Source organism: Oncorhynchus tshawytscha, linkage group LG13 (assembly GCF_018296145.1).
Source record: "Oncorhynchus tshawytscha isolate Ot180627B linkage group LG13, Otsh_v2.0, whole genome shotgun sequence".
In the NCBI taxonomy this organism is placed as follows: Eukaryota; Metazoa; Chordata; class Actinopteri; order Salmoniformes; family Salmonidae; genus Oncorhynchus; species Oncorhynchus tshawytscha.
The window spans coordinates 10197647-10223205 of NC_056441.1; the positions used below are offsets into that span (position 1 = coordinate 10197647).

The 25559-nt window shown below is 43.0% G+C and overlaps 1 protein-coding gene across 2 annotated transcripts; it reads right to left on the reverse strand.

Moving 5' to 3' along the window:
- Nucleotides 1-849: 849 nt before the first annotated feature.
- On the reverse strand, nucleotides 850-25329 carry LOC112235835 (thyroid hormone receptor-associated protein 3). 2 transcript variants are annotated; one of them, XM_024404366.2, is made up of 11 exons: nucleotides 25178-25329; nucleotides 18642-18787; nucleotides 13446-14282; nucleotides 11891-12520; nucleotides 10539-10714; nucleotides 7791-7902; nucleotides 5678-5753; nucleotides 4717-4880; nucleotides 4158-4437; nucleotides 3635-3802; nucleotides 850-3360 (listed from the first exon to the last, which is right to left on the reverse strand). In XM_024404366.2, the coding sequence occupies exons 2-11, from the start codon at nucleotides 18755-18757 to the stop codon at nucleotides 3121-3123; spliced, it is 2799 nt and encodes a 932-aa protein (XP_024260134.1). In that variant the 5' UTR covers nucleotides 18758-18787; nucleotides 25178-25329; the 3' UTR covers nucleotides 850-3120. The 2 variants fall into 2 exon arrangements, with proteins under 2 accessions (XP_024260134.1, XP_024260135.1); XM_024404367.2 differs by lacking the exon at nucleotides 850-3360 and having other exon boundaries at nucleotides 3689-4005.
- Nucleotides 25330-25559: the final 230 nt, after the last annotated feature.

Consider the following 25559-nt stretch of genomic DNA (forward strand, 5'->3'; position numbering starts at 1 on the left):
TTTGAATGTGTACAACTTAAAGGGTTAGTTCAGCATTTTGGCAATGAAGCCCTTTAATATCCGCCTTTATTTCCTTCTCCAGTCAGATGAACTTGTCAATACCATGTTTATGTCTCTGCATACAGTGTGAAGTTGCTAACCAGTGTTAGTGCAATGACTGGAAGTCTATGTAAGTCAGTATAACAGATTGTGAAATAAACAAATTGCTTATTGGATGTTTTTTTTTTAATGTGCAGTTCAATCACAGATAAAAACAGTAGAATATTTAGGTGGGGGGTGGATGGACGGACGTGTAGAAAGCAAAAATCCAGCAACACAAAGGTTGTGTTCGAATCTCAACACAGACAACTTCAATTTTAACTACTTACTACTTTTTAGCTAACCCTTTAACTACTTAGTTAGCATGTTACCTAACCTTAACCCCAAGCCTAGCTAACATGAGCCACAACAAATTGGAATTCATTTAATATATACTGTGTTAAGGAAATTGTGTAATACCCACAAAATGCAGTATGGAAATAATTTAATACACAATCATTTTGTGTGCCTGTCACGAATTTCAAATAGGTAATTGTACAATAAGTACTAAGTGTGTTGGAACAGAGAACGCAGTTAGCATTAGCTTGTGAAACTGCCTCCAACTTCCTTTACACTGGACGCGGACATAAAAATGGTAACCACAAGTTAATCTGATAAAGGGCTTAAATACCCAAATCCCAAACTTTAATACTAGATCTAATGACTTTTCATCAGGGGGTTGATTTCACAGGTCAAGCTTAAGAATGTGGAAAACTAACAAAACTTTAAAATGAGAAGTACTGAAGGAAAACGCAATAATTTACAAAACAATTCAAGCGAACCAGAGAACGTATTTATTGAACATTTAAGAGTAGTTCAAACCTCTGAAGTAACAGAAAATATGTTAGCGTCAGTTTCAAATGTAGCATAAAAAAACTAAAATTTAAATCACAGTCCTACAGTACAGGACAGTCTGGATAGGCCAAACAAAGCAGCCCAGTACCTTACTAAACCCTACTCACCTGTTTAAACGCCACCAACAATTATACTTTGACAGTACTTGCCACATACAGGGAAATGTTCTCTACTTCTTATGCCATAAACCTCAACAGTCCAAGTTTACCTTTTGATAAAGAACATTACTGAAGGACTCCGACAAGCCCATAAACCGATCCATTTTCAAAAATATGTTATTAAAACATACAGTATCCTATTTAAACACTTCTCCCAAGATAAAGGCCTCAATAACAATATTGACTTTTTTTTTTACTTACTTTTTAATTTACTCTGAAACAAACTATTTTTTTGTCACAGTCCTTTCATTTTACACAGTGAAAATCCTTGCTTTAAAAACAGAAAAACATCCAGTATCAACAGGGGGGGGGCACCACATACAAAACCTCAAACCCCCAAAAAGTAGGAGAGCAGAAGTATTGGCGGTAATGAAAATGCTTAGGATATGAAGAATTCTCAAATGGAACAATGTGAAAAACTAATGGGGAGTTCGCAGTACCCACAGTAGGTTGGTCCAATGGGGTGGGGAGTTCTCAGTACCCACAGTAGGTTGGTCCAATGGGGTGGGGAGTTCTCAGTACCACACGTAAGGTGGTCCAATGGGGTGGGGAGTTCTCAGTACCCACAGTAGGTTGGTCCAATGGGGTGGGGAGTTCTCAGTACCACACGTAGGTGGTCCAATGGGGTGGGGAGTTCTCAGTACCCACAGTAGGTTGGTCCAATGGGGTGGGGAATTCTCAGTACCCACAGTAAGTTGGTCCCGTGGGGTGGAGAGGTTCAGTACCACACGTAAGGTGGTCCAATGGGGTGGGGAGTTCTCAGTACCCACAGTAGGTTGGTCCAAGGGGTGGGGAGTTCTCAGTACCCACAGTAAGTTGGTCCAATGGGGTGGGGAGTTCTCAGTACCCACAGTAAGTTGGTCCAATGGGGTGGGGAGTTCTCAGTACCCACAGTAGGTTGGTCCAATGGGGTGGGGAGTTCTCAGTACCCACAGTAGGTTGGTCCAATGGGGTGGGGAGTTCTCAGTACCCACAGTAGGTTGGTCCAATGGGGTGGGGAGTTCTCAGTACCCACAGTAGGTTGGTCCAATGGGGTGGGGAGTTCTCAGTACCCACAGTAGGTTGGTCCAATGGGGTGGGGAGTTCTCAGTACCCACAGTAGGTTGGTCCAATGGGGTGGGGAGTTCTCAGTACCCACAGTAGGTTGGTCCAATGGGGTGGGGAGTTCTCAGTACCCACAGTAGGTTGGTCCAATGGGGTGGGGAGTTCTCAGTACCCACAGTAGGTTGGTCCAATGGGGTGGAGAGTTCTCAGTACCCACAGTAGGTTGGTCCAATGGGGTGGGGAGTTCTCAGTACCCACAGTAGGTTGGTCCAATGGGGTGGGGAGTTCTCAGTACCCACAGTAAGTTGGTCCAATGGGGTGGGGAGTTCTCAGTACCCACAGTAGGTTGGTCCAATGGGGTGGGGAAGTTGAGTCCAAATGGTTATGCAAATACCCTCAGAAACGTATCATTGCCCAAAACACCTGTTTAGCTAAAGGCTTGCGTTAGCTAGTACAGCAGAACATTTGCACAAAATTAGAGCAATGCACATATATCACCATGTATGAATATAAACTTTAAGGCACAAATGCATGTCATTTCAATGTCTTAAGAGGGAAAATAATTTTGTCCTTGAAGTTTTAAATCAATGTAGCTGCAATACCATCACCATTGCAGACCCAGAAAACAACTGAAAACCAGTCAGCTGTTCGCAAAACAAATAAGCAAATACAGACAGATAAACAAAGACAAATTACTGGTAGTAATTAAAATTAAAAAGTATTGCTCTTAACTCAAGTTCAATTCAACGTCTTTCACAACTTACTGAAAGTGGCACTGTCTCAACAATACAAAGACCAGTGTATCATGTACGTTCTGATGTGACTGTGTGCAGGCTCCTATAGCCTACACAGAGATGATCTCAGAGGATCAGATGACCTCTCACAAATGGACAGAAAGCTCTGGTGGTAGAAGATGGGTGAGGAGGAGCAAGAGGATGAAGGAGGAGCAAGAGGAGCAAGAGAAGTAACAGGGCCTAGTCCTCTACTACAGTTTGGAGGAAGCTGAGGGGTCTACGGCGGCCTGGTTGTCGTCTTTCTGGTCCAACTCTTTGTGGTGCTCCTCCTCCTTGTTCCCGCCCCCTTCCTCGCCAGTCTGGAACATGTCATGAGTCCACTTGTTGGGGCTTCTGCCCCCCTTGCGGTAGATGAAGCGACCCCTGCTGTGGGGAAAGACCCCTCGGCCACAGCTCTCCAGCCATGTCTTCTCGTCCTCACGGTCATCATGCTGTAAGGTGGATGGGCCAGAGAGAGGTCAGTGAAAACAACCACTGCACCAGCATCAGTAGAGGAACATGTTTGAACGTATTCATGTTCTATTAATGTCCCTGAGTGCTAAGAAGATCAACGATCACAATACTGAAACATAATTAAGACCAGGTTTCCATATTCAAATCAAGAGCATCACTGGTCACATGTAGTGTACTATAAAAAAAAAGGAAAAGGGTGCCATTTCAGACAAAGAAATAACATGTACTAAAACAGGAAGTGGTGAAACTCACAAAGTAGTATTTCCTGCTCTTGGGGGTGTACTCTGGGTCCCAGTCCTCATCTGGGGGGCGCTCTGGGGGGGCGGCGTTCATATTAGGAGGGGGGTTGCCATTGCTGCTCGTGTTACCTTGGTAATTGCCCCTATTCCAGCCCCTTCCTCCTCCTCTTACTCTGGGAAGCTGAAACCACCAGAACAAACTTGGTCAGACTATGGGCAACTTCACTCTACAGCCCCAGACACCGATCTTGGGTCAGTTTTGCTGTGGGAGAGAGAAAAAGACATCTATAGGGGGGAAAGAAAGAGGGAGAAAGAGTAGGGGAGAGAAAGCGGGAGGGGGAGAGAGGGAGGGAACGAGAGAGAACACTAGGGGCTCTCAGTTGGCTGTGGAGAAAAGAAGAATCAGGCCTATTGTCAGAGTGTTGTGTTTTTGACTGTCACTGATGTATATTACAAGACAATCAATCACATCATTCCAATTGTGCAGTTAGGCTATGTGTAACAGTAGAATACACCACACGGAGAGCAGAACTTACAAATCCTCCACCACGTCCTCGGCCCCTATCCATGGGGCCCTCATAGTCGCGGGGGGGACCCCTATCCATGGGGCCCTCATAGTCTCGGGGGGGACACCTATCCATGGGGCCCTCATAGTCACGGGACCCGAAGCGAGGCTTACTGTAGCCCTGGTCCATATGCTCCATTTCCTCCCCCATCATGTGGTCTTTACCTCTGAACCCTTCTCTGAAGGGAGAGGGAGAGGAGGAGGAAGAGGAGGAGGAGGATGGAGAGCGATTACGATTCTTCTTGTTTTTTCTGAGAGTGAAGGATAAAGAGCAAATCTGAATTAGTCTCCATTTTGACTGCCTCTATAGTTGGGAGTGCAAAACAGGAAATCATGGATAAGGGTGAAAATGTGTCACATATAGCTTGTATCACTACATTTTAATCAAAGATACAATTTAAAAGGATGAAAACATTGTCTTCAGGCAGATGGCTTCATTCCAACGCTACCGGCTCATCGGGCTGTCTGACGTAAGACAATGGGAAGAGACTATAGGGAGGTGATTTTATATTAAGATATAATAAGCCTACTTTGATTTCTTGTGGCGTTTGGAAGATTTCTCTGAGGACCTCTCTTGGCTGGGTCCCTGGGAGCCCTTGCCCCCGTCCCGTTGCTCCTTCCCAGAAAACCTTTTACGGCGCTCTATATCCAGACGCAGGTCCATTGGGTCCGTTTTCGCTGTTCTACCCCGATCCTGTGTAGATATAGAAGTGTTGTCTATGTTAGTGATCGCTTTCGCTTCGGACAACACAACTTCTAATTTACCATCCTACCACTTAACTTTATCAATGGACAAAATATAACGAAGTAATGATGTCTTTTCTTATACAAAAGTTTGAAAAAAAGACAGAACTTGTTAAACAGTTTTAGTTTTGGACCCCATCTGATGACACAAAATGCAGCCCTCCTGAGATATAAGGCCAACTTGATGTTAACAGCTTTTCTTTCAAATAACTATGTTTTATATCAAAGTATTTTGTATGTACTCAAGAATAATGTGTGTTAATGGAAACTAAGTTAATCTTCTAAGGCTTCTATTAAACTGAGTAACTTGGCCAAGTAACAGACACACATTTACAGACAAGACATCTACACACCTCATCGTAAAACAGCAGCTTTTAAGATAAGATTTTCAAAAACACAATCATTTGTATTGAACTTGAATACATTTTGCTTGTTTGTTTTGAGAAAAATACTTACAACGGCATTGCTTAGGGTCCCTTGAGATGCTTGGACACAGCATCTTAAGTCACTTCCTGTTAGCCTTTGCTTGGGTGGGTACGTATGTACGTACGTACGTACATAACAGCTCAATAACCATATGATCTCTTAGGCTCGGGGGGCTCGCTTGGCATTACAATACACAACTGGGCTCTTTTGATTTAGACTCTTATCTCCTTTAAAAGAAAAGCACAAAGCTGAACACTGCTGCTTTGTTTGGATCGTCTCAAATCCCCTGTTTTACTTCAAATGCCAAAAGAGGCCGTTCACCTTGTAGCTGCAGTCCTCCAGCTCCTCAAGCAGGTGAGAGTGTCTGGTAAAAGCACTGGGGGAGACATCGATTCTCCTGGGAGGGGGACACAAAACAAAAGGACAGTTGGATACAGCTACACAAAACGTGTGTACTGGTCACACAACGATCAAAGAATATTCAATATTTCTCAAAACTATTTTGGAGTAACAGCGACACACAACTTTATAAATCCACGTGGAATGTTTGATTTGTGTTAAATAAATCTCATAATGTCAGTCAAAAGGCAGACCAACAGGTAACTGCCAAAATAAGAAAACACCAAACAAAGTGTCTCAATATGGAATTGGGCCACAAACCAGAATTGCTTTTTACTGCTGACCTACAAAGCATTACATGAGTTTGCTCCTACCCATCTTTCCGATTTGGTTCTGCCGTACATACCTACACGTACGCTACGGTCACAAGACACAGGCCTCCTAATTGTGCCTAGAACTTCTAAGCAAACAGCTGGATGGAGGCAGGGCTTTCTCCTATAGCGCTCCATTTTTATGGAATGGTCTGCCTACCCATGTCAGAGATGCAGACTCGGTCTCAACCTTTAAGTCTTTATTGAAGACTCACCTCTTCAGTAGGTCCTATGATTGAGTGTAGTCTGGCCCAGGAGTGTGAAGGTGAACGGAAAGGCATTGGAGCAAAGAACCTCCCTTGCTGTCTCTGCCTGGCCGATTCCCCTCTTTCCACTGGGATTCTCTGCCTCTAACCCTATTACAGGGGCTGAGTCACTGGCTTAATGGTGCTCTTCCATGCCGTCCCTAGGAGGGGTGCGTCACTTGAGTGGGTTGAGTCACTGACGTGATCTTCCTGTCTGGGTTGGCACCCCCCCTTGGGTTGTGCCATGGCGGAGATCTTTGCGGGCAATACTCAGTCTCGTCTCAGGATGGTAAGTTGGTGGTTGAAGATATCCCTCTCGTGGTGTGGGGGCTGTGCTTTGGCAAAGTGGGTGGGGTTATATCCTGCCAGTTTGGCCCTGTCCGGGGGTATCATTGGATGGGGTCACAGTGTCTCCTGACCCCCCCTGTCTCAGCTTCCAGTATTTATGCTGCAGTAGCTTGTGTCAGGGGGCTAGGGTCAGTTTGTTATATCTGGAGTACTTCTCCCGTCTTATCCGGTGTCCTGTGTAAATTTAAGTATGCTCTCTAATTCTCTCAGAGGACCTGAGCCCTAGGACCATGCCTCAGGACTACCTGGCATGACGACTCCTTGCTGTCCCCAGTCCACCTGGCCGTGCTACTGCTCCAGTTTCAAACTGTTCTGCCTGCGGCTATGGAACCCTGACCTGTTCAACGGACGTGCTACCTGTCCCAGACCTGCGGTTTTCAACTCTCTAGAGACAACAAGAGCGGTAGAGATACTCTCAATGATCGGCTATGAAAAGCCAACTGACATTTACTCCTGAGGTTTGCACCCTCGACAACTACTGTGATTATTATTATTTGACCACGCTGGTCATTTATGAACATTTGAACATCTTGGCCATATTCTGTTATAATCTCCACCCGGCACAGCCAGAAGAGGACTGGCCACCCCTCATAGCCTGGTTCCCCTCTAGGGTGTTTTCCTAGCCACCGTGCTTCTACACCTGCATTGTTTGGGGTTTTAGGCTGGATTTCTGTACAGCACTTTAAGATATCAGCTGATGTACGAAGGACTATATAAATACATTTGATATTGGAGGGATGATACATGAGAAATTTCATCATTTGGTGTTTTGTTGATGGTGGTGGAAAACGATGTCTCAGGCGCCGCACCAGAACGTCCCGTAAGTGTTTAATTGGGTTGAAATCTGGTGACTGAGACGACCATGTCATATTGTTCAAATCGTTTTCATGCTCATCAAAACATTCAGGTGACCACTCGTGCCCTGCGGATGGGTGCATTGTCATCCTAAGGCATAGGGTCATGTATAGAAATGGCTAGGCATGATGGGACTTTAATTGCTTAATTAACTGAAACCACACCTGTGTGGAAGCACCTGCTTTCAATATACTTTGTATCCCTCATTTACTCAAGGGTTTCCTTTATTTTGGCAGTTACCTGTATTTTCTACAATGTTGGTTGAGAATGACTTACCTGTGGATTTCTGGACTCTTCCTTTGTTTAATCAATTCCATCTCAGCTGCTTTTCTTTGGTACATGGCAAATCGCTCACTTAAAGTCATGCCTGAAGAGTGGAAATGTTGTGCTGGAGGACAGATACAATGTTTATATTTTGACACCACTAACGCAGACAATACTTACATACAGTGGCCTTCAGAGAGTATTCATACTCCTTGACTTATTCCACATTGTTGTGTCGCAGCCCGAATTCAAAAAGGAGTTAAATTGATCTAGACACAATACCCCATTAATGACAAAGTGAAAACATGTTGACATTTTTGCAAATTGATTGAAAATCCAACACATGCATCTAAATTTACATCATTTACATACATTGACATAAGTTCACACACCCCCTTTGCTATGACACTCAGGTGCATGCAATTTCCTTCGATCATCCTTGAGCCATGGCTACAACTTGATTGAAGTACACCTGTGGCCATTTTAATTGTTTGGACGCGATTTAGAAAGAAACATCTGTCTATATGTATATATCTATCTATCTAGTCCCACTGTTGACAGTACATGTCGGAGCCAAAACTATACCATGAAGTCCAAGGAACTGTCTGTAGACTATAAAACAATGTCTACAGTGAATGTTTCCAAGAGCACAGTGGTCCTCCATCATTGGGGAAACTGAAACAATACGGAACTACCCAGACTCTGCCTTGAGCTGGCCGTCCGACCTAACTGAGCAACTGGGAGGTGACCTTGGTCAGGGAGGTGAGGTGGGAGAAGCTGCCAGAAGGACAACAATCTGGGATTTATGGGAGAGTAGCCTGATGGAAGCCACTCCTGAGAAAAAGGCATGTGAAAGACTCAAGAGCATAAGGCAAAAGATCCTGAATGTAAAGCACTATGTCTGGAGAAAACCAGGCACAGCTCATCACCCGTCTAACACCATTCCTTAAATGAAGCATGGTGGTGGCAGCATCATGCTATGGAGGTGCTTTAGAGAGGCAGGGACTGGGAGACTGCTAAGGATAGAGGGAACAATGAATGGAGCCAAATACAGGCACATCCTTGATGAGAACCTGCTTCAGAGAGCAAACAACATTAGATTGGGGAGCGAAGATGTACGTTCCATCCACACATGGACCTCAAGCATACAGCCAAAGCAATGCTGGAATGGCTTCACAACAAGAATGTGAAAGTCCGAGTGGCCCAGCCAAAGCACAGACTTGAATCCCATTGGAAATATGTGGAAATACTTGGTTGTTCACCGCCTCTCCCCAGCTACCTTAACAGAGCATGAGAAAATCTGCAAGGAAGAAAATCCCCAAAATATAGATGAACAACGCTGATACAGACATACTCAAAGCTGTAATCGCTGCCAAGAGGTGCTTCTACAAAGTAATGACTCATGGGTGTGAATGCTTATGCAAATTAGACATTTCTGTACTGAATTTTTAATAAATTCCTAACACATCTACACTGTCATTATGGGGTTATAGTGTATAGATGAGTGAGATTTAAAAATGTATATTTAATCAATTTTGAATTCAGGCTGTAACAACATGTGGTATTAAATCAAGGGGTTTGAATACCAATCTGAAGGCACAGACAACCTTTCTTAGTCCGTGGACGTCTCCAACTCAGACAATTGTTTAAATTCATAAAGGACTTAAAGAATGTTGCACACAGAGTGCTGAAACATTGGTTAGGTGTATCCATTAAACTGTTGGGAGCACAGCGTGACTTCCCTTCATTTGTATACAGTTTACCCTCCGTTAGTCAGCACCTCTACAAACGTCAGAGGTGCGTCAGCTCATCTTTTTTTACTTGAAAATGTTCTCACAATGCCAGAATTACATCATATCCTACAAAAGGACTAGTGAGTCAACACTCCGTGGAACTACTGAACATTCCGAATCCAAGCCCCACGGCTGTGTCCTCCTCAGTATCCGAAGCCACAGACAACGTCATGGTAACCAATAAATACCCTGTGTGAGTCCCAAATGGAACACTATGCCCCATTATAGTGCACTATAAAAGGGAATAATGTGCCATTTGGGATTCAGTCCGATTTAATAATCAACCCATAGATCTGCTATCACTGACTTAATTCACCGAGTGGTTACTGTTTAGGTGTTGTTGTGGGTCAGAGTAGGGCTGTGGCAGTCATAACATTTTGTCAGTCGGTGACTGTCAAGTATATAACTGCTGGTCTCACGGTAATTGAGTGTTAATTAAAATACAGTACCAGTCAAAAGTGTAGACACCTACTCATTCCAGGGTTTTTCTTTATTTTTTACTATTTTTGACCACTATGCATAGCAAATGGAGGGTGCTTTTCTGTGGTTCATTTTCAAGCCAGCCAGGTTGTAAATATATATACAAGCCTCCAGTTGTAAATATAAGCAATGAGGTTAATATTAGGAAAGTTGAGAAAAATATAGTAGGCAAAGTTTATAGAAAGCTGATGGAACACTTCAGGCCATCACTCTGTTTTCTTAAGCAATTGCATAGCCTATAGAAATGTTGCACAACATGAGCTCATGCTGTCATGAAGTGTTTGATGACATTTGCATTGATGTTAGGATTAGAGGGACTGTAGAGTGCTGAGTACCAGACAGTTAGCAAAATTTGGTAGGCTACTATTGACCATCAGCAGTATCAGAGCTTGGAGAAGCCTAATTACCGTGACTAAACGATCACGTGGAATCTGACTTCCGTCATGACTCGTGACCGGTAATAGGGTCAACCATAAGCAGCACTTACCTTTGATGTAGTGCACAATGGTGACAATATGCTGCGCAAACAGCTCGGAGGGGCTGCGTTGGAGTTGAGCAGCCTGTATGTGTTGGAAAATGGAGCGGAACTGTCCGGGATCTTTCTTACTGGGATGCACCAGATCCCTGGACAAACCACGCTCCTTAGTCAGACTTCCAGAGGAGCTGAGAAGAGAAAGACAAGCTGAAACTGTTGTGTTCAAGACCGTGACAGAGTTCCATAAAAATGTTAACCCCTCGATCATATCCAAAACTATACGCAGTTAACTTTGAGACTAGGGGGGCAGTATTTTGATGTTTGGATGAAAAACATGCAAGTGAAACTGCCTATTTCTCAGGCCCAGAAGCTAGAATATGCATATAATTGACAGATTAGTATAGAAAACTCTAAAGTTTCCGAAATTGTCAAAATATTGTCTGTGAGTATAACAGAACTGATATTGCAGGCGAAAACCTGAGGAAAATCCAAACAGGAAGTGCCTCTTATTTTGAAACCTCTGTTGCATGCCTATCCTCCATTTAAAAGGGATATCAACCAGATTCCTTTCCCTACAGCTGCCACAAGGTGTGAACAGTCTTTAGACATAGTTTCAAATGAGCGAGAATGATCACATCGTGTCAGTGTATAGCTGAGTGTCCCCAGAGTTTTGCATGCGCGAGCAGCATGGAGCAGACCTTTTCTATTCCTCTCCTATTGAAAAAGCTACCGTCCGGTTGAAATATCGATTATTTATTGTAAAAACAACCTGAGGATAGATTATAAAAACGTTTGACATGTTTCTACGAACTTCACGGATACTATTTGGAATTTTCGTATGCCCGTCGTGACCTGCACGAGCCTGTGGAACAAAACGCGCCAACCAAATGGAGGTTTTTGGATATAAAAATCATTTTTAGCTAACAAAAGGAACATTTATTGTGTAACAGGGAGTCTAGTGAGTGCAAACATTTGAAGATCAAAAGGCAAGCGATTCATTTTATTGCTTTTCGTGACCAATCTACTTTGCTGCTAGCTGTTTGTAATGTTTTGTCTGCTGAGATAGATGTCCTCACATAAACGCTTGGTTTGCTTTCTCTGTAAAGCTTTTTTGAAATCTGACACGCCAGGTGGATTAACAACAAGATAAGCTGTGTTTTGGTATATTCCACTTGTAATTTCATGAAAATTAAATATTTTTTGTAATTTAATTTGAATTTGGCGCTCTGCAATTCAGCGGATGTTGACGAAAATTATCCCGCTAACGGGATGGGTGCGCCAAGAAGTTAAGAACTAGGCCAGTTTCAGAAACTATTAACCATCCAAACAGTCTGTTGATGGACACCATTGGTGATGCTGCTTACCTGGGCATTTCATCAAATGTGTTGATACTGTGCTCCAAGCCCTCCCTCTTCCCAGAGGACCGGGGTAGGTGTGACTCCAACCTATTGATGGGGAACAGGGCTAGGGGCCTGTCCTTCTCCCCGTTGCCTGAACCCCTAGGGGGCACTGCTGCGCTGACGGGAGATGGACTCCTCCTGTTGCTCTTCTCCTTCTTCTTCTCCTTCCTCTTGGACTTCTCTTCTTTCTTGGAGGCCTGCTTGCGGCTGCGGTAAAGCTCCTCTTCCATGTGCTCCAGGTCTTCATCCACGTCTTCGGCCGTGTCTCTCCGTCTCTCCTCGTCCTTCCCCGGGGGGTAGTAATGGGGCTCGTCTTCCCACTTCCCAAACACATCCCGTGTTGTCAGGGTGGCTCCTTTGGGCTTGATCACCTCCTCCTCCTCTCTTTCAGCAGCCTGAGACTTGAGGAAGGCCTCTTCGGCTCTTTCCAGGAAGGGCAGAGACTTATCGGCCTTGGAGCTGAAGGAGGCTGCTGTTATGTTGAAAAGGCCTCCTCCAATCTTGCTGTTCCCTTTCTCTCTGCTGTCGCCGTCCTGGCCATTCTCCCACTCTGCCGCCGCCTGCTGCTTTTTGTTCTTGTTTTCTGCCAAGAACCTGGGCAATCAGACAGAGAAGCATATGGACCTTTACATTGTGTTATACAAAAGGAGAATGTTGATTCAAATCTATTATCGTTACAGAATCCAGATTTTCTAACAGGGCGTTGATGTTAAAATGAAAGACATTTCATCACGTGGTAGAATGTTGGATGATCTAATGAAACAAGACTACACAACCACAGAAGACTGACAATACCAGGGAATGACATTGAACACTTAGAATAGACTGACCAGGACTCATATTGTAATAATGATACTTACTTAACCATCACCTCTTAAATTAGAGGGATATCATGCTGCTGGAAGGGGTGCTGGAGGGCCAGGAGGAGGCACTCTTTCTGCTCCACGGCAGTGATTTGAGACATTGCTGCCCCAAAAAAAAAAAAAAAATATTCCAATGCTCCACGGCAGTGATTTGAGACATTGCTGCCCCCCCCCAAAAAAAATATTACAATGCTCCCCTGTTTAGGCTGCCCCCCCGTGTAGGGTGCAGGTAAACAAGTGTCCTGACTCTCCATGGTCACTAAAGATCACATGGCACTTATTGTAGGGTTGTTAACCGGTGTCCTGGCTAAATTCCCAATCTGACCCTCATGGTCACCTAATCATCCCCCGCTTCCAATTGAGTCATTCATCCCCCCCTCCTCCTCCTCCTCCTCCTCCTCCTCTCCCCTGTAACTATTCCCCATGTTGTTGCTGTAAATGTGTTCTCTGTCAACTTACCCAGTAAAATAAGGGTATAATAAAAAATGCAGAGGACAACAGCAGTGACTTTCAATTTTGTTATATGCATTTAAATTGAGAAGTGGCAATGGCATCCATTCTTTTAAATCTATTGTAGCTGTGCAGACTGAACAATCTTAAAATAAATAATTACAATCACAAACTGGAAAGAAAAAGAAAGTAAAAGAGGAACATACTTTTTGAAAGCAGAGGAAATAGCAGTCTTATCGTCTGCTCTGGTGGGATCCTCCTTGCCAAAGAAACCAAACCCACTGGTGGAGGCAGTCGGCCCGGCCTTGGTGGAGCCTGGTGGGCTCTTGGTAGAGGGAACACTGCCAGTGCTGCCCATGGTTCTCCACAATGACCCTTTGGGGTCTGACTTCCCCTGTTTGGCACCAACAGCCGGACTGCTGCATTTGGGGCTGCTGTTATAGTCACTCAGACCCTGCCATTTCCCAGCAGAGGCCTTATCATGACTGCTGCCTTCTCCCCCTGGTCCTCCTACCTGCTCCCCAGCCCCTCCCCTCTCCTCCTTGACCTCTGCTGGTGTAGTCTTGTCCTTTACATCTTTAGAGCCAGGCTTCCCTGAGCCGGGGCTGCTGCGGCGATTCCGCGGGGAAGAGGAGCGGGAAGAGGAGCTGTGGTTCCGCCGGGACCGTCGGGAACCCCTGGAGGACGAACGGTCGGAGTATCGAGACCGGGAGTGGCTGCGGCTGCCTGAGCGTTTCCGGGGCGTGCGGGACCGAGATCTCCCTCTCCTGGGACTGTGAGGACCGTGGTGGTCCTGGTCGTGGGGCGGCCCGTCCCGGTAGCCCCCCCCCTGCCAGTTGTTGGCTCTGTAGCCGTAGCTGTTACCTCCTCTCTGGTAACCCTGGCGAGGGTAGAAGCCCCGGGTTCTACCGCGGAAGTAAAAGGGTCTGCGGAAGCCACGGTTGTAGCCCCTCTGGTAACCCCGGTTGTTCTGGTAGTCTCTGGTGGGATAGTTCCTGCCATGGGACGGAGAGTGAGATCTGGAGCGGGACCGTGACCTAGAACTAGGAGAGAAGTCTGTTAAAGATACTGTGTAGCCAAGTCAATGTTGGTACACTTTTCAGAAGGTTGCCTAAACATTACAAAAACAGTAAACATATGTACACCTTGAGACAACCCTGTCTGGTTAAGTTGGACTGAGTAAGAGTATACAGTCAGAGTAAAATAATAAAATGGTTTTGTTGTTTTGGCAGCCTGCACCTCGCCAACTCCGGTGTGCCTTTTTCATTCTCCAGACAATTCACTCAGAGAGAACAGACGGTCAGGCTAAATAACCTACACCGTCGGTTTGTTAACTGGCAGTGGTCCCAGTGGATGGGACGGAGGGACTGCATTAGAGTATTCTGTCCACTTGGAGGAGCTACTAAACCACACACTAGCACCTATTAAAAAACGCAGCCAGGATCCTCCTCCAACCTTTTCCCTCTGAAGACACTCAACATTCAAACAACTTCACTTCAAGGTGCCCTTTGAGTAATGTGATGGACAGAGAAGGAGAAATCCCCAATCAGGCACCATATGGAATACATGTTCATACTGCTTATCCTGTGACATTCTAAACCAACAAACGAAGACTTAGCCAATGTATTTGGTTAAATGCTGGAGGTTTTCGACATGAAGACTATTACCTCCACCACATATAAAGGATTCTAACATCGGTGCTTAAATCCATGGAAATAATGTGAAGCAGAAAATAACTAACAGTGAAAGTAGCGTCCCCATAGTACATCGGCACACTACTCCTACAAATCCAGGAAAATGCAAAGTAGCAGGCACATTTTAGAAGGACGAATGTGAATTAGGACAACCCAGACAGCAAGCGAACAGGATATTGGTTTCTACCCATGTACCGCAGTGGGAAAACTGTCAAATCCAGTGGATAAAATCCCCCATCCACTTACCTCTTGAGCTTTTTCATTGAAAGAGTCTAGGAGCAGTGAGCTACATAGCGTACTCACAGTAGTTAGTGAGGGACTCCCTTTATCTGACGAGTGTGTGAGTAGAGGGACTGGAGCAGTGGAAAGAGTTGGGCCAAAATGGGAAAGCATTTCTACTCTAATCCCTGTAGGAGGAGGGAGTGGGAAGAGGGTGTTTGACCTGGCTAGGCAACACTTCCTCTCCTTCTGACACGTCTCTCTCTTTGTGAAAGCACTTCCAGCCATTCCTTTCCTTTTGGACAAGTCATGTATTATGGACGGCGCTTGTCTTGTGCATTGGGGCGGCAGGTAGCCTAGTGGTTAGAGCGTTGGACTGGAAGGTTGCAAGATCAAATCCCCGAGCTGACAAGGTAAAAATCTGTTGTTCTGCCCCTGAACAAGGCAGTTAACCCACTGTTCCTAGGCCGTCATTGAAAATAAGAATTTGTTCTTAACTGACTTGCCTAGTTAAATAAAAGGTTAAAAAAAATTTAAATAAAAGAATTTCACCGAAAGAGGTCCCGAGCATCCTGTTATCAAGTCACTGTATGGCAAAAACACACAGTGACTTGAGGGGGATCCAACTTTAACAATAGCCAATCAATAAAAACATGCTCAGTCATATAACTAAGTTGAGATGTAACCAACACTGGGCCCATAATTCCTCATGGAAGTCATTACAGACGCACAGTGCTGAATGCTGTTTGACCTCCCTTCTCCAGGGCAAAGAACTGACCCAAATGATGACTCACTCATCTTAAAATTATGTAACAAAAGGATAATAATATTCAATAATGAATAAAACTTATGGGTCACTGACTGCATGTTATGTAGGTGCATTAGTTCATTCTGTCTCAGTTCAAAACAGAAGACTGATGGGAAATAGATTGTATAATATAAAATGTGTTTTCTGGTTAAGAGGCGGCCATTTTAACCCCATCATAAATATGAAGTTACATTTTTATCCTAGCAAAGAAAAAAGGATAAAAATGAACCTTTTACTCAACAGTGTACCAATAGTATATCTTAAAAAGGTGCAAGACAGGGTTTAATTTATTTGCATAATCATTTCAGAAAATGTCCATTATAAATATGTTATATATATATAGCGCTAAAATTATTTCACAGTATTACTTAGGGCTGGGCGATATATCGTATTAATTTGAATGTATGATTTTGATCGAAATGCCTAACTGTTATATTGCATGAATCCTGGTTGTTATTTTTATGAGCATTTATGTGTTGTTCTCATGTTATCTTTTTGGTCTCGTCAGCTTTGCTCCCTCTGTGCTGTGTGGACCTTCCAATTTACACCAGAAATATGAATAGAATGACGGAGCATCCACTGAACCAGGACCAGCTCCTACCGCCAGGCCGCCGATACAGAGGCCAGAATGCCTTCATTCCCACACGGAATTACGGACTGTATCCATGTGTTGTCTGCTGTAGTTATTGCTTGTGATTTATGTATGTATTTATGCACCCATTGGTGATGCAGTGCTTATGTTTGTTGATTATGCAAGACAAACTTCCCGAAAACGGACACACAAATAATTATATTAGATGCTCATGTCTCCACAGACGACAAGCTTCTGTCCAAAATAAGCCCACAGAAATGCATAGGGTTTATTTTTGCGAGGGTGAAACATGTCACATCGCCTCTTCCTCTCTCTGCTCACGCTCACCCCCGGCACTCACAACAAAGGTGAGAGATCACATCTTCCTCTGACAAGCGGCTTCAAATCGCCATTTGCATTTGAGGTTTGGTCCAACAGAATGGTTCATATGAACAGCACAACATATAGAAACATTATTATACTGTAATGGAGAAGGAAGTTAAGCTTTCTACCGACACGCTTTCATGTCTCAACTCCTCAAATTGCGCACAGAGCAGACACTACTACCACAAGAGTATGATGATTCTGGAAAATGAATGCTCAGTCACACATGGCACTGCGGTACCACTATCAGCATTTTGATCAAATACTGTTATAATAGCTGTCTAAACGTGCAATAAGCATGAAAAAAAAAGGCATTTCAATAAGGAATTGGCAACTCGTTCTCATTCTGAGAAATAAGGTAGGCCACTTGCTTTCAACATGTTAAAAGTCCACGGGCTAGCATGCTGTTCAAACAGCTGGAGACAGACAGAGGGGTGTTCTTAACAATTTAACTGTTTTACCTTGTTAACTAGTAAACAGATGCAAGTTGGCTAAACTTGAAATATTAAGATTAGCTGGCTACTCACTAGCAACGTGGACATGAGCTTGAGAGATTGTTTAAATGAGACACCTGTTCATTTTCTATAATGCCTGCTACAAGAAGTTAGCCATCATTTGTGAATGTGCATTATGCAAAGTTCTGGTTAAATTTGTAACAAAATGACTGGCAGCTTCATTGAATAGTACCCGCAAAACACCCGTCTCAACGTTAACAGTGAAGAGACGACTCCGGGATAATGGCCTTCTAGGCAGAGTTCCTCTGTCCAGTGTCTGTTCTTTTGCCCACCTTAATCTTATCTTTTTATTGGCCAGTCTGAGATATGGCTTTTTCTTTGCAACTCTTTCTAGAAGGCCAGCATCTTCACTGTTGACGTTGAGACCGGTGTTTTGCAGGTACTATTTAATGAAGCTGCCAGTTGAGGACTTGTCCCTAGAATTTCTAAGCAAACAGCTGGAGGCAGGGCTTTCTCCTATAGAGCTCAATTTTTATGGAATGGTCTGCCAACCCATGTGAGAGACGCAAACTTGGTCTCAACCTTTAAGTCTTTACTGAAGACTCATCTCTTCAGTGGGTCATATGATTGAGTGTAGTCTGGCCCAGGAGTGTGAAGGTGAACGGAAAGGCTCTGGAGCAACGAACCGCCCTTGCTGTCTCTGCCTGGCCAGTTACCCTCTTTCCACTGGGATTCTCTGCCTCTAACCCTATTACAGGGGTTAAAACTGGTGCTCTTTCATGCCGTCCCTAGGAGGGGTGCGTCACTTGAGTGGGTTGAGTCACTGATGTGATCTTCCTGTCTGGGTTGGCGCCCCCCTTGGGTTGTGCCGTGGCGGAGATCTTTGTGGGCTATACTCAGCCTTGTCTCAGGATGGTAAGTTGGTGGTTGAAGATATCCCTCTCGTGGTGTGGGGGCTTTCCACGATTTCCACTAGATAATACACCCAGTCAGAACAGCTTTCCCCATTTGACAACAGATGTCGATCCAGCAGGGGAAAATTAAATATCACAGCCAATCACAACACTGGCGAGTAATTAATAAATGCGAAACTATCATTCCACTATTAGCACCAGATATATTATGGACATTCTGAAATTACAAAGCAAAAAAATGTGTAGCATTCTCATGGTAGGCATATATGGCAAGTATATGTCCCAGTAATGTATGGAAAACAGGGTTTGATGACAAGTCTCCATACACTAGAGGAAGGAAGTGATTATAAACTTCACCTGTAGCGGTGCTTCCTGGATCTGGAGCGGGAGCGGCTTCTGGAACGAGACCGCGTGCAAGACCTGGACCTGGACTTGGATCTGGTCCTTGCGGGGCCATCTGGCGCTTTAGACATCTCCACTGTCAGGCCTGTCTAGAGGTTTACCTGTCCAACAACAAGAGGGATGAGTGATGTTGGTATGCACTGGTAATACACCCAAGTGTGTATTACACAGTAACAGTAGCCAACCTGTTTGTTGACCAAACTAAGCAGAGACCATATAAGCAAAGATTGTTTTTTAAAATAACTAACCCAAGATAGACCATAGTAATTTCCAATTGGAGCTAATTAATTAGTGGGCAAAACAAGCAACGAGGTGGGCAGAGCTAGTGAGATCCTATTGGCCTGTTCAAGCATTAAATTTGCAGATTTCCGTTAGGGAATGCTTACTCTGAAGTGCACGTGTGCAATAACTCAATTGCCCTTGCACTCCTAAACACACTTTTTGAAACTTTGGCAAAGGGTAATGTCTATAAAACACAGTCCACTGTTACAGATTCTAGTGACAGTGGTGGTGTGGAGGGGAGGGGCAATGTGAATAGTCTGGGTAGCCATTTGACTAGATGTTCAGGAGTCTTATGACTTGGGGGTAGAAGCTGTTTAGAAGTCTCTTGGACCTAGACTTGGCACTCTGGTACCACTTGCCGTGTGGTAGCAGAGAGAGCAGTCTATGACTAGGGTGGCTGGAGTCTTTGACAATTTTCAGGGCCTTCCTCTGACACCACCTTGTATATAGATCCTGGGTGGCAGGAAGCTTGGCCCCGGTGATGGTAGTGCGTACTGCCCAGTACCTCTGTAGTGCCTTGCGGTTGGAGGCTGAACAGCTGCCATACCAGGCAGCGATGCAACCAGTCAGGCAGGATGCTGTCAGGATGCTTTCGCTGGTGCAGCTGTAGAACCTTTTGAGGATCTGAGGACCCATGCCAAATCTTTTCAGTCTCCTGAGGGGGAATAGGTTTTGTCATGCCTGCTTCAAGACTGTCATGGTGTGCTTGGACCATGCTAGTTTGTTAGTGATGTGGACACCAAGGAACTTGAAGCTCTCATCCTGCTCTACTGCAGCCCCGTCGATGAGAATGGGGGAGTGCTCGGTCCTCTTTTTCCTGTAGTCCACAATGATCTCCTTAGTCTTGAGCCCATTAGAGGCTACCCAGACTACTCTTAGGTAGAACCAGACACCATATAAGGTCCTGACCACACCTCTCACGTCATGTGCGTGTTGCAAAATACATTTACACATACATGTTATTCAATCATTGCGCGTGCCAACGAGCGTCTGCGTTGCCAAGCGCAAAAATAGAAGTCAGTTCTATTTGTGACGCTGAACGAGGTGCACGTCCTGCCTCTCCCATCTCCTCATTGGTTTATCGAAGCAGATAACCAATGAGATGGCATGTGGGTATACCCACACGGGTGATTGAAAGATGAACGGAGGTCGCTCGTCGTCGTGGTAATACTATGTAAAGTTAGATGCCAATCGCCATATAAAGTCCAAAGAAAAAAGGAGGAGAGATGACTAGAAAACGAGTCGTTTGAGCTTTTATATGTAGATTAATTTTCGGAGTAGAGGACCTTGTGCATTTCAGGTAAAATAACAGCTCAATGTTTATATCCCAGGACAAATTAGCTTGCAACTGCAAGCTAGCTAGCTAAATTGCCATAAATGTTTAATGCTTTTCAACCTGTCCCCAAATAAAAATAATTGGTTCAGAGTTTGTTTTGATATTTCAACCTGTGTGTCGTGATCGCGTTTGGTGTGTGTGTGGGGGGGACATATCAAATTACGCACGTTCGGTTTGGGTATGATGTGAGGTAGAACAAGGAAGTGCACATCCTTGAAATAAAGACAACTAAATATACAACTAGATGTACCTGTCCAACAACAGGAGGGATGGGGTGATTTAAGTATAAACATTTGTGTTTTATATAGTGCTCAAAATTCATGCATGCAGACAAAAGTAGACGAGCCTAGAATGAGGAAGTTATTTGCCTACACACAAATCTACAATAAAACTAGCTGGTGAGAAAAAGTTATTTAGCAAATAAACAAATGCATTACAACACAATTTCACACTGTCAAATAAAAAAACCTCACTACAAAATGTCCGACACAATGAGGAAAATCATCTCTACACAGTCACAATCGTGGCCCCCAGAGATTTCTTGGAGCCTATCAGCAACCAGAAGCCAGAAGGTCCTGCTGCTCTGTTGGCTTGTCCTCTGGAGACCTCATCATCACTGACTGACTATGTCCCAAATGGCACCCTATTCTCAACCCGAGTCCTATGGGCCCTGGTCTAAAGTAGTGCACTAAATAGAGAAATGGGTTCCATTTGGGACACAGGCTATTTCTAGAACTGTTGAGACCTCAGGTCTGGAACAGTGACTTGACAACTTGTCCCCTGTCAACAACACCCACTGCCCTCACCTGCTTGACCCCCTGGCAGTCGCCAGTATCCCCAAAAGCCCCCCACCACCAAATGACCTTCACAGTGCTTGTGGAGAAAAAGTCAAAACATGGCTAAAAATAGAAGCTACACAATGTCAGAATCTATAACAAGACAGTTGAGAGAATGGCTTAGAATGCCTTTTAGCAACAGCTTGTCTATATTTTGCAGCCATACCCATAATGCATGGTAGTGTGGGTGGGGAGTGAAGAGAGACTATAGAACCAGTCCGGACAAGATACACAGCCTGTGGAAATTTCATAGGGGGTAATGTCTGGCTCTGCTTCAGACCCCTTAACCTTTTCCACATTGTTACGTTATATCCTTAATCTAAAATGGATTAAATAATTTTTTACCCTTCTCATCCATCTACACACAATACCCCATAATGACATGGCAAAAACAGGTTTAGAAATGGATATATATATATATATATATATATAAAAAACATGAAATATCACATTTACATAAGTATTCAGACACTTTACTCAGTACTTTGTTGAAGCACCTTTGGCAGCGATTACAGCCTAGAGTATTCTTGGGTATGATGCTACAAGGCTACAAGCTTGGCACACCTGTATTTGGAGAGTTTCTCCCATTCTCTGCAGATCATATATATATATATTTGTTTTTTAAAGTGCATTTCTTAATAAACTCTAAAGCAACTCATCTAAAACTCCGGACCTCTCAAAACAAAATGTTGAATGAAGAAATACAATCTTTTTTTCCAATAACACTAGTATTGCTAGCACTGGTTTCCAAAGACTTAGCAAAATGTATCCATTACCAGTAGAGAGACCGCTATGCCCAAATGGGTCCAAGAGAAAGTGTCAGGGGTCAGGGGTCAAGTGCTCTGCGTTTTCTATTTTATTGCTAAGAAAACAAGATTCTTTCAAATATTTGAGAGGGGTTAACTGTAAGGTAGCCTACATGTAGTGTCTTCAGAAAGTATTCACACCACTTTACTTTCCACATTTACTTGTGTTACAGCCTGATTATTAAATTGAGATTCTGTGTCACTGATCTACACACAATATCCCATTATGTCAAAGCGGAATTTCATTTGTAGAAAATTATAGAAAAGGTATAAAAAATTAAAAAAATGTAAAGCTGAAATTTCTTGAGTCAATAAGTAGTCAACCCCTTTGTTATGGCAAGCCTAAATAAGTTCAAGAGTAAAAATGTGTTTAACAAATCGCATTATAAGTTGTATAGAAAATAGAAGTTTACATGATATTTTAATAACTACCCCATCTCTGTACCCCACAAATACAGATAATTGTAAGGTCTCTCAATCGAGTAGCATATTTCAAGCACAGACTCAACCACAAAGACCAGGGAGGTTTTCCAGTGCCTCGCAAAGAAAGGCATCTATTGGTAGATGTGTAAATAAAATAAAAAGCTTGATGCTGAATATTCCTTTGAGCATGGTAAAGTTATTAGGCTTTGGAAGGTGTATCAATACACCCAAATACTACAAAGATACAGTAGTCCTTTCTAACTCAGTTGCCGGAAAGGAAGGAAACTGCTCAGTAATTTTAAAACAGTTTAATGGTTCTGATATGAGAAAACTTAGGATGGATAAACAACATTGCAATTATGCCACAATACTAACCTAAATGACCGAGTGAAAAGAAAGAAGTCTGTACAGAATAAAATTCCAAAACATGCATCCTGTTTGCAACAAGGCACTTAAAGCTACAATATTTAACTTTTTGGGTGACCCAACCAAATTCACATAGAAATTTGAGTTGTACACCTGTCACTCTCATTAAAAAGCAAGTCTAAGAAGCGGTAGATCTGTTCTATATGCACTATTTCTATGCTTCCTGTGCTTAAGATTTGTTATTGCATCTTTTACTTTCTGTTTTGTACACCAGCTTCAAACAGTAAAAAAAAAAAAAAAAAAGTTATGGAGAAAAAAATCCACAGTTCAGATGTTACAATGATACACTACACAATGATTGCTGGTTTTGTCAAACTTTACCGTTAGAAATGTAGCAACTAGGAAATGGCGGAGAGATTTCTGCATATTGCACTTTTAAGTAATACTGCAAACAATGTGGCAAAGAGTTATGTTTTGGTCAAATCCAACACAAGTATGTTGGTGGCCAGTGGTGGAAAAACTACTACATTTTCATACTTGAGTAAAAGTAAAGATACCTTAATGACTCAAGTAAAAGTCACCCAGTAAAATAGTACTTAAGTAAAAGTCTAAAAGTATTTGGTTTTAAATGTACTTTAGTATCAAAAGTATGAATGATAAAAAATTCCAGACGGCACAATTATTTATTTATTTTTACAGCTAGCCAAGGTCACACTCCAACACATCCTTTCTAAACAAAACATTTGTGTTTAGTGAGTCCGCCAGATCAGGATGACCAGGGATGTTCTCCTGATAAGTGGGCGAATTGTGTGGGCCGCATCATGTTATAAGTATGCTTGTCATCGGTAAGGACTATGGAGTTTTTTAGGATAAAATTCAATGGAATACAGCTACAGGAAAAACCCTTGATAAAAAGCCGACTGAACCAGGTTTCCAACAGACACTGGGAGACGAATTCACCTTTAGCAGGACTATAACCTAAAACACAAGGCCTAAAATACAAGGCCAACTCTACACACTGGAGCTGCTTACCAAGACAACATTGAATGTTCCAGAGTGTCCTAGTTACAGTTTTGATTATCAGCTAGGGAAATCAGCTAGGGAATCTATGGCAAGATTTGAAAATGGCTGTCTAGCAGTGATCAACAAATCAATTTGACAGAGCTTGAATATTTTTTTAAAAGAATAATGCAAATAGCGTACAATCCAGATGTGTAAAGCTCTTAGAGACATACCCAAAAAGACTCCGCTGTAATCGACGCCAAAGGTGCTTGCTTCTACAAAGTATTGACTCAGGGGTGTGAATACTTATGTAAATGAGACATTTCTGTATTTCATTTAAGAAATTAGCAAAAATGTCTAAAAAAAACATGATTTCACTTTGTCATCATGGGGTAGTGTGTGTAGATGATTTAACACATTTTGAATACAGCAGAGTACAAAAATGTATTACATAATCTACAAACAAAATGTGGACTAAGTCAAGGGGCATTAATCAATCTTTGTACTTGCTCATAGCACACAGAGAAGCACCTTTATGAAATAGGAATGTAGCCTAATGTAGGTAGTCGCATGGTCTGTTCAGTTATAAAAGTGGTATTTCCTGTCCAAGGAACAACAATTATGTTGCGCTGCAAACCAATTTACTAAACAGGATTCACTTTATCTCACAGGCTAAATCTAGACGTTGTAAATGTTGCACTAGGCCTAATGCCTGCCTATTTCTCTAACAAAACAGTTCTGGTCCAACACGGAGCTCTATAATGAGAGTAGACATAAAATAAAGTAATATTTTGGTATTTTATCAGTGGCCGGAGACAGTCAGTGGAGCAGGGTGAGGGTAACATTAGTTAGCTGGTTAGCTTCCTTGACTGACCATTAAAAACGGCAATAGCAAAAATACTGGTTTGTAAAGCAAAAAAACATTTTCACTTAGCTCAGACTTGTTTGACACGAAACTAGCTAGTTTATTTATAATCTAACCAAGTAATGTTTGCAACAACAACAACAAAAAAGCTAACAACAGTTAGCAAGCTGACTGGCTTGCTATGCTAGCCAAACCAACCCCCCGAAAAAACACCGAATAGCGAGTTGCTAAGGACAAGGACACCCCATATTTTACTTAAACTACACGACGGCATGTCTTTTATTTTATGTAAAATACATTTCTGAGATATCGTAATGTAAAAACGATAACCACCACTGCCGTACACTAACGTTAGCTGCCAAATGTGAGCCACATTTTGGTCGCCTACTACGCAGCAGTGGCTATCGAGGTCAAATTTCCTTCCTGGATTTGTCCAATCTTGAGGATTGCGCCCACCTCAATTGATTTAAAAGGGCATAGTATTAGTTAAAAGCACGATACTAATCAGACAGTAACTATTGTAGACTACTGCTGTGAAATATACTAACTGAAAACCTGTTATGGCATGTTCTTACCTGGTAGGAAGCAGTTTCTTGGGCGCGAAATAGCCTACAGTCAGTCTGCACTGTTCACTTTACCAGTAATCTGAATGAACATGCGTCCAACCCCCTTTTGCTTCCTACTTGAACATGTTGCAATCAGTTAGCTAGCTAACGTTATCTGTCCAAATTATCTGTCCCTAAAGAAAAATAAAGCATGATTTAATTGACCATCCTCTAATTTACATATTGTTAAATAATAGTAGTAACAGTCATAAATATTAAATAAATATTACATACATACATATATAAATATATATAAATATATATATATATATATAAATACCATTTGGTTTAATTTTATTTGTTTGCTCGTGCAAATCACTTAATATATTTACTCTATCAACCAAACAACAAG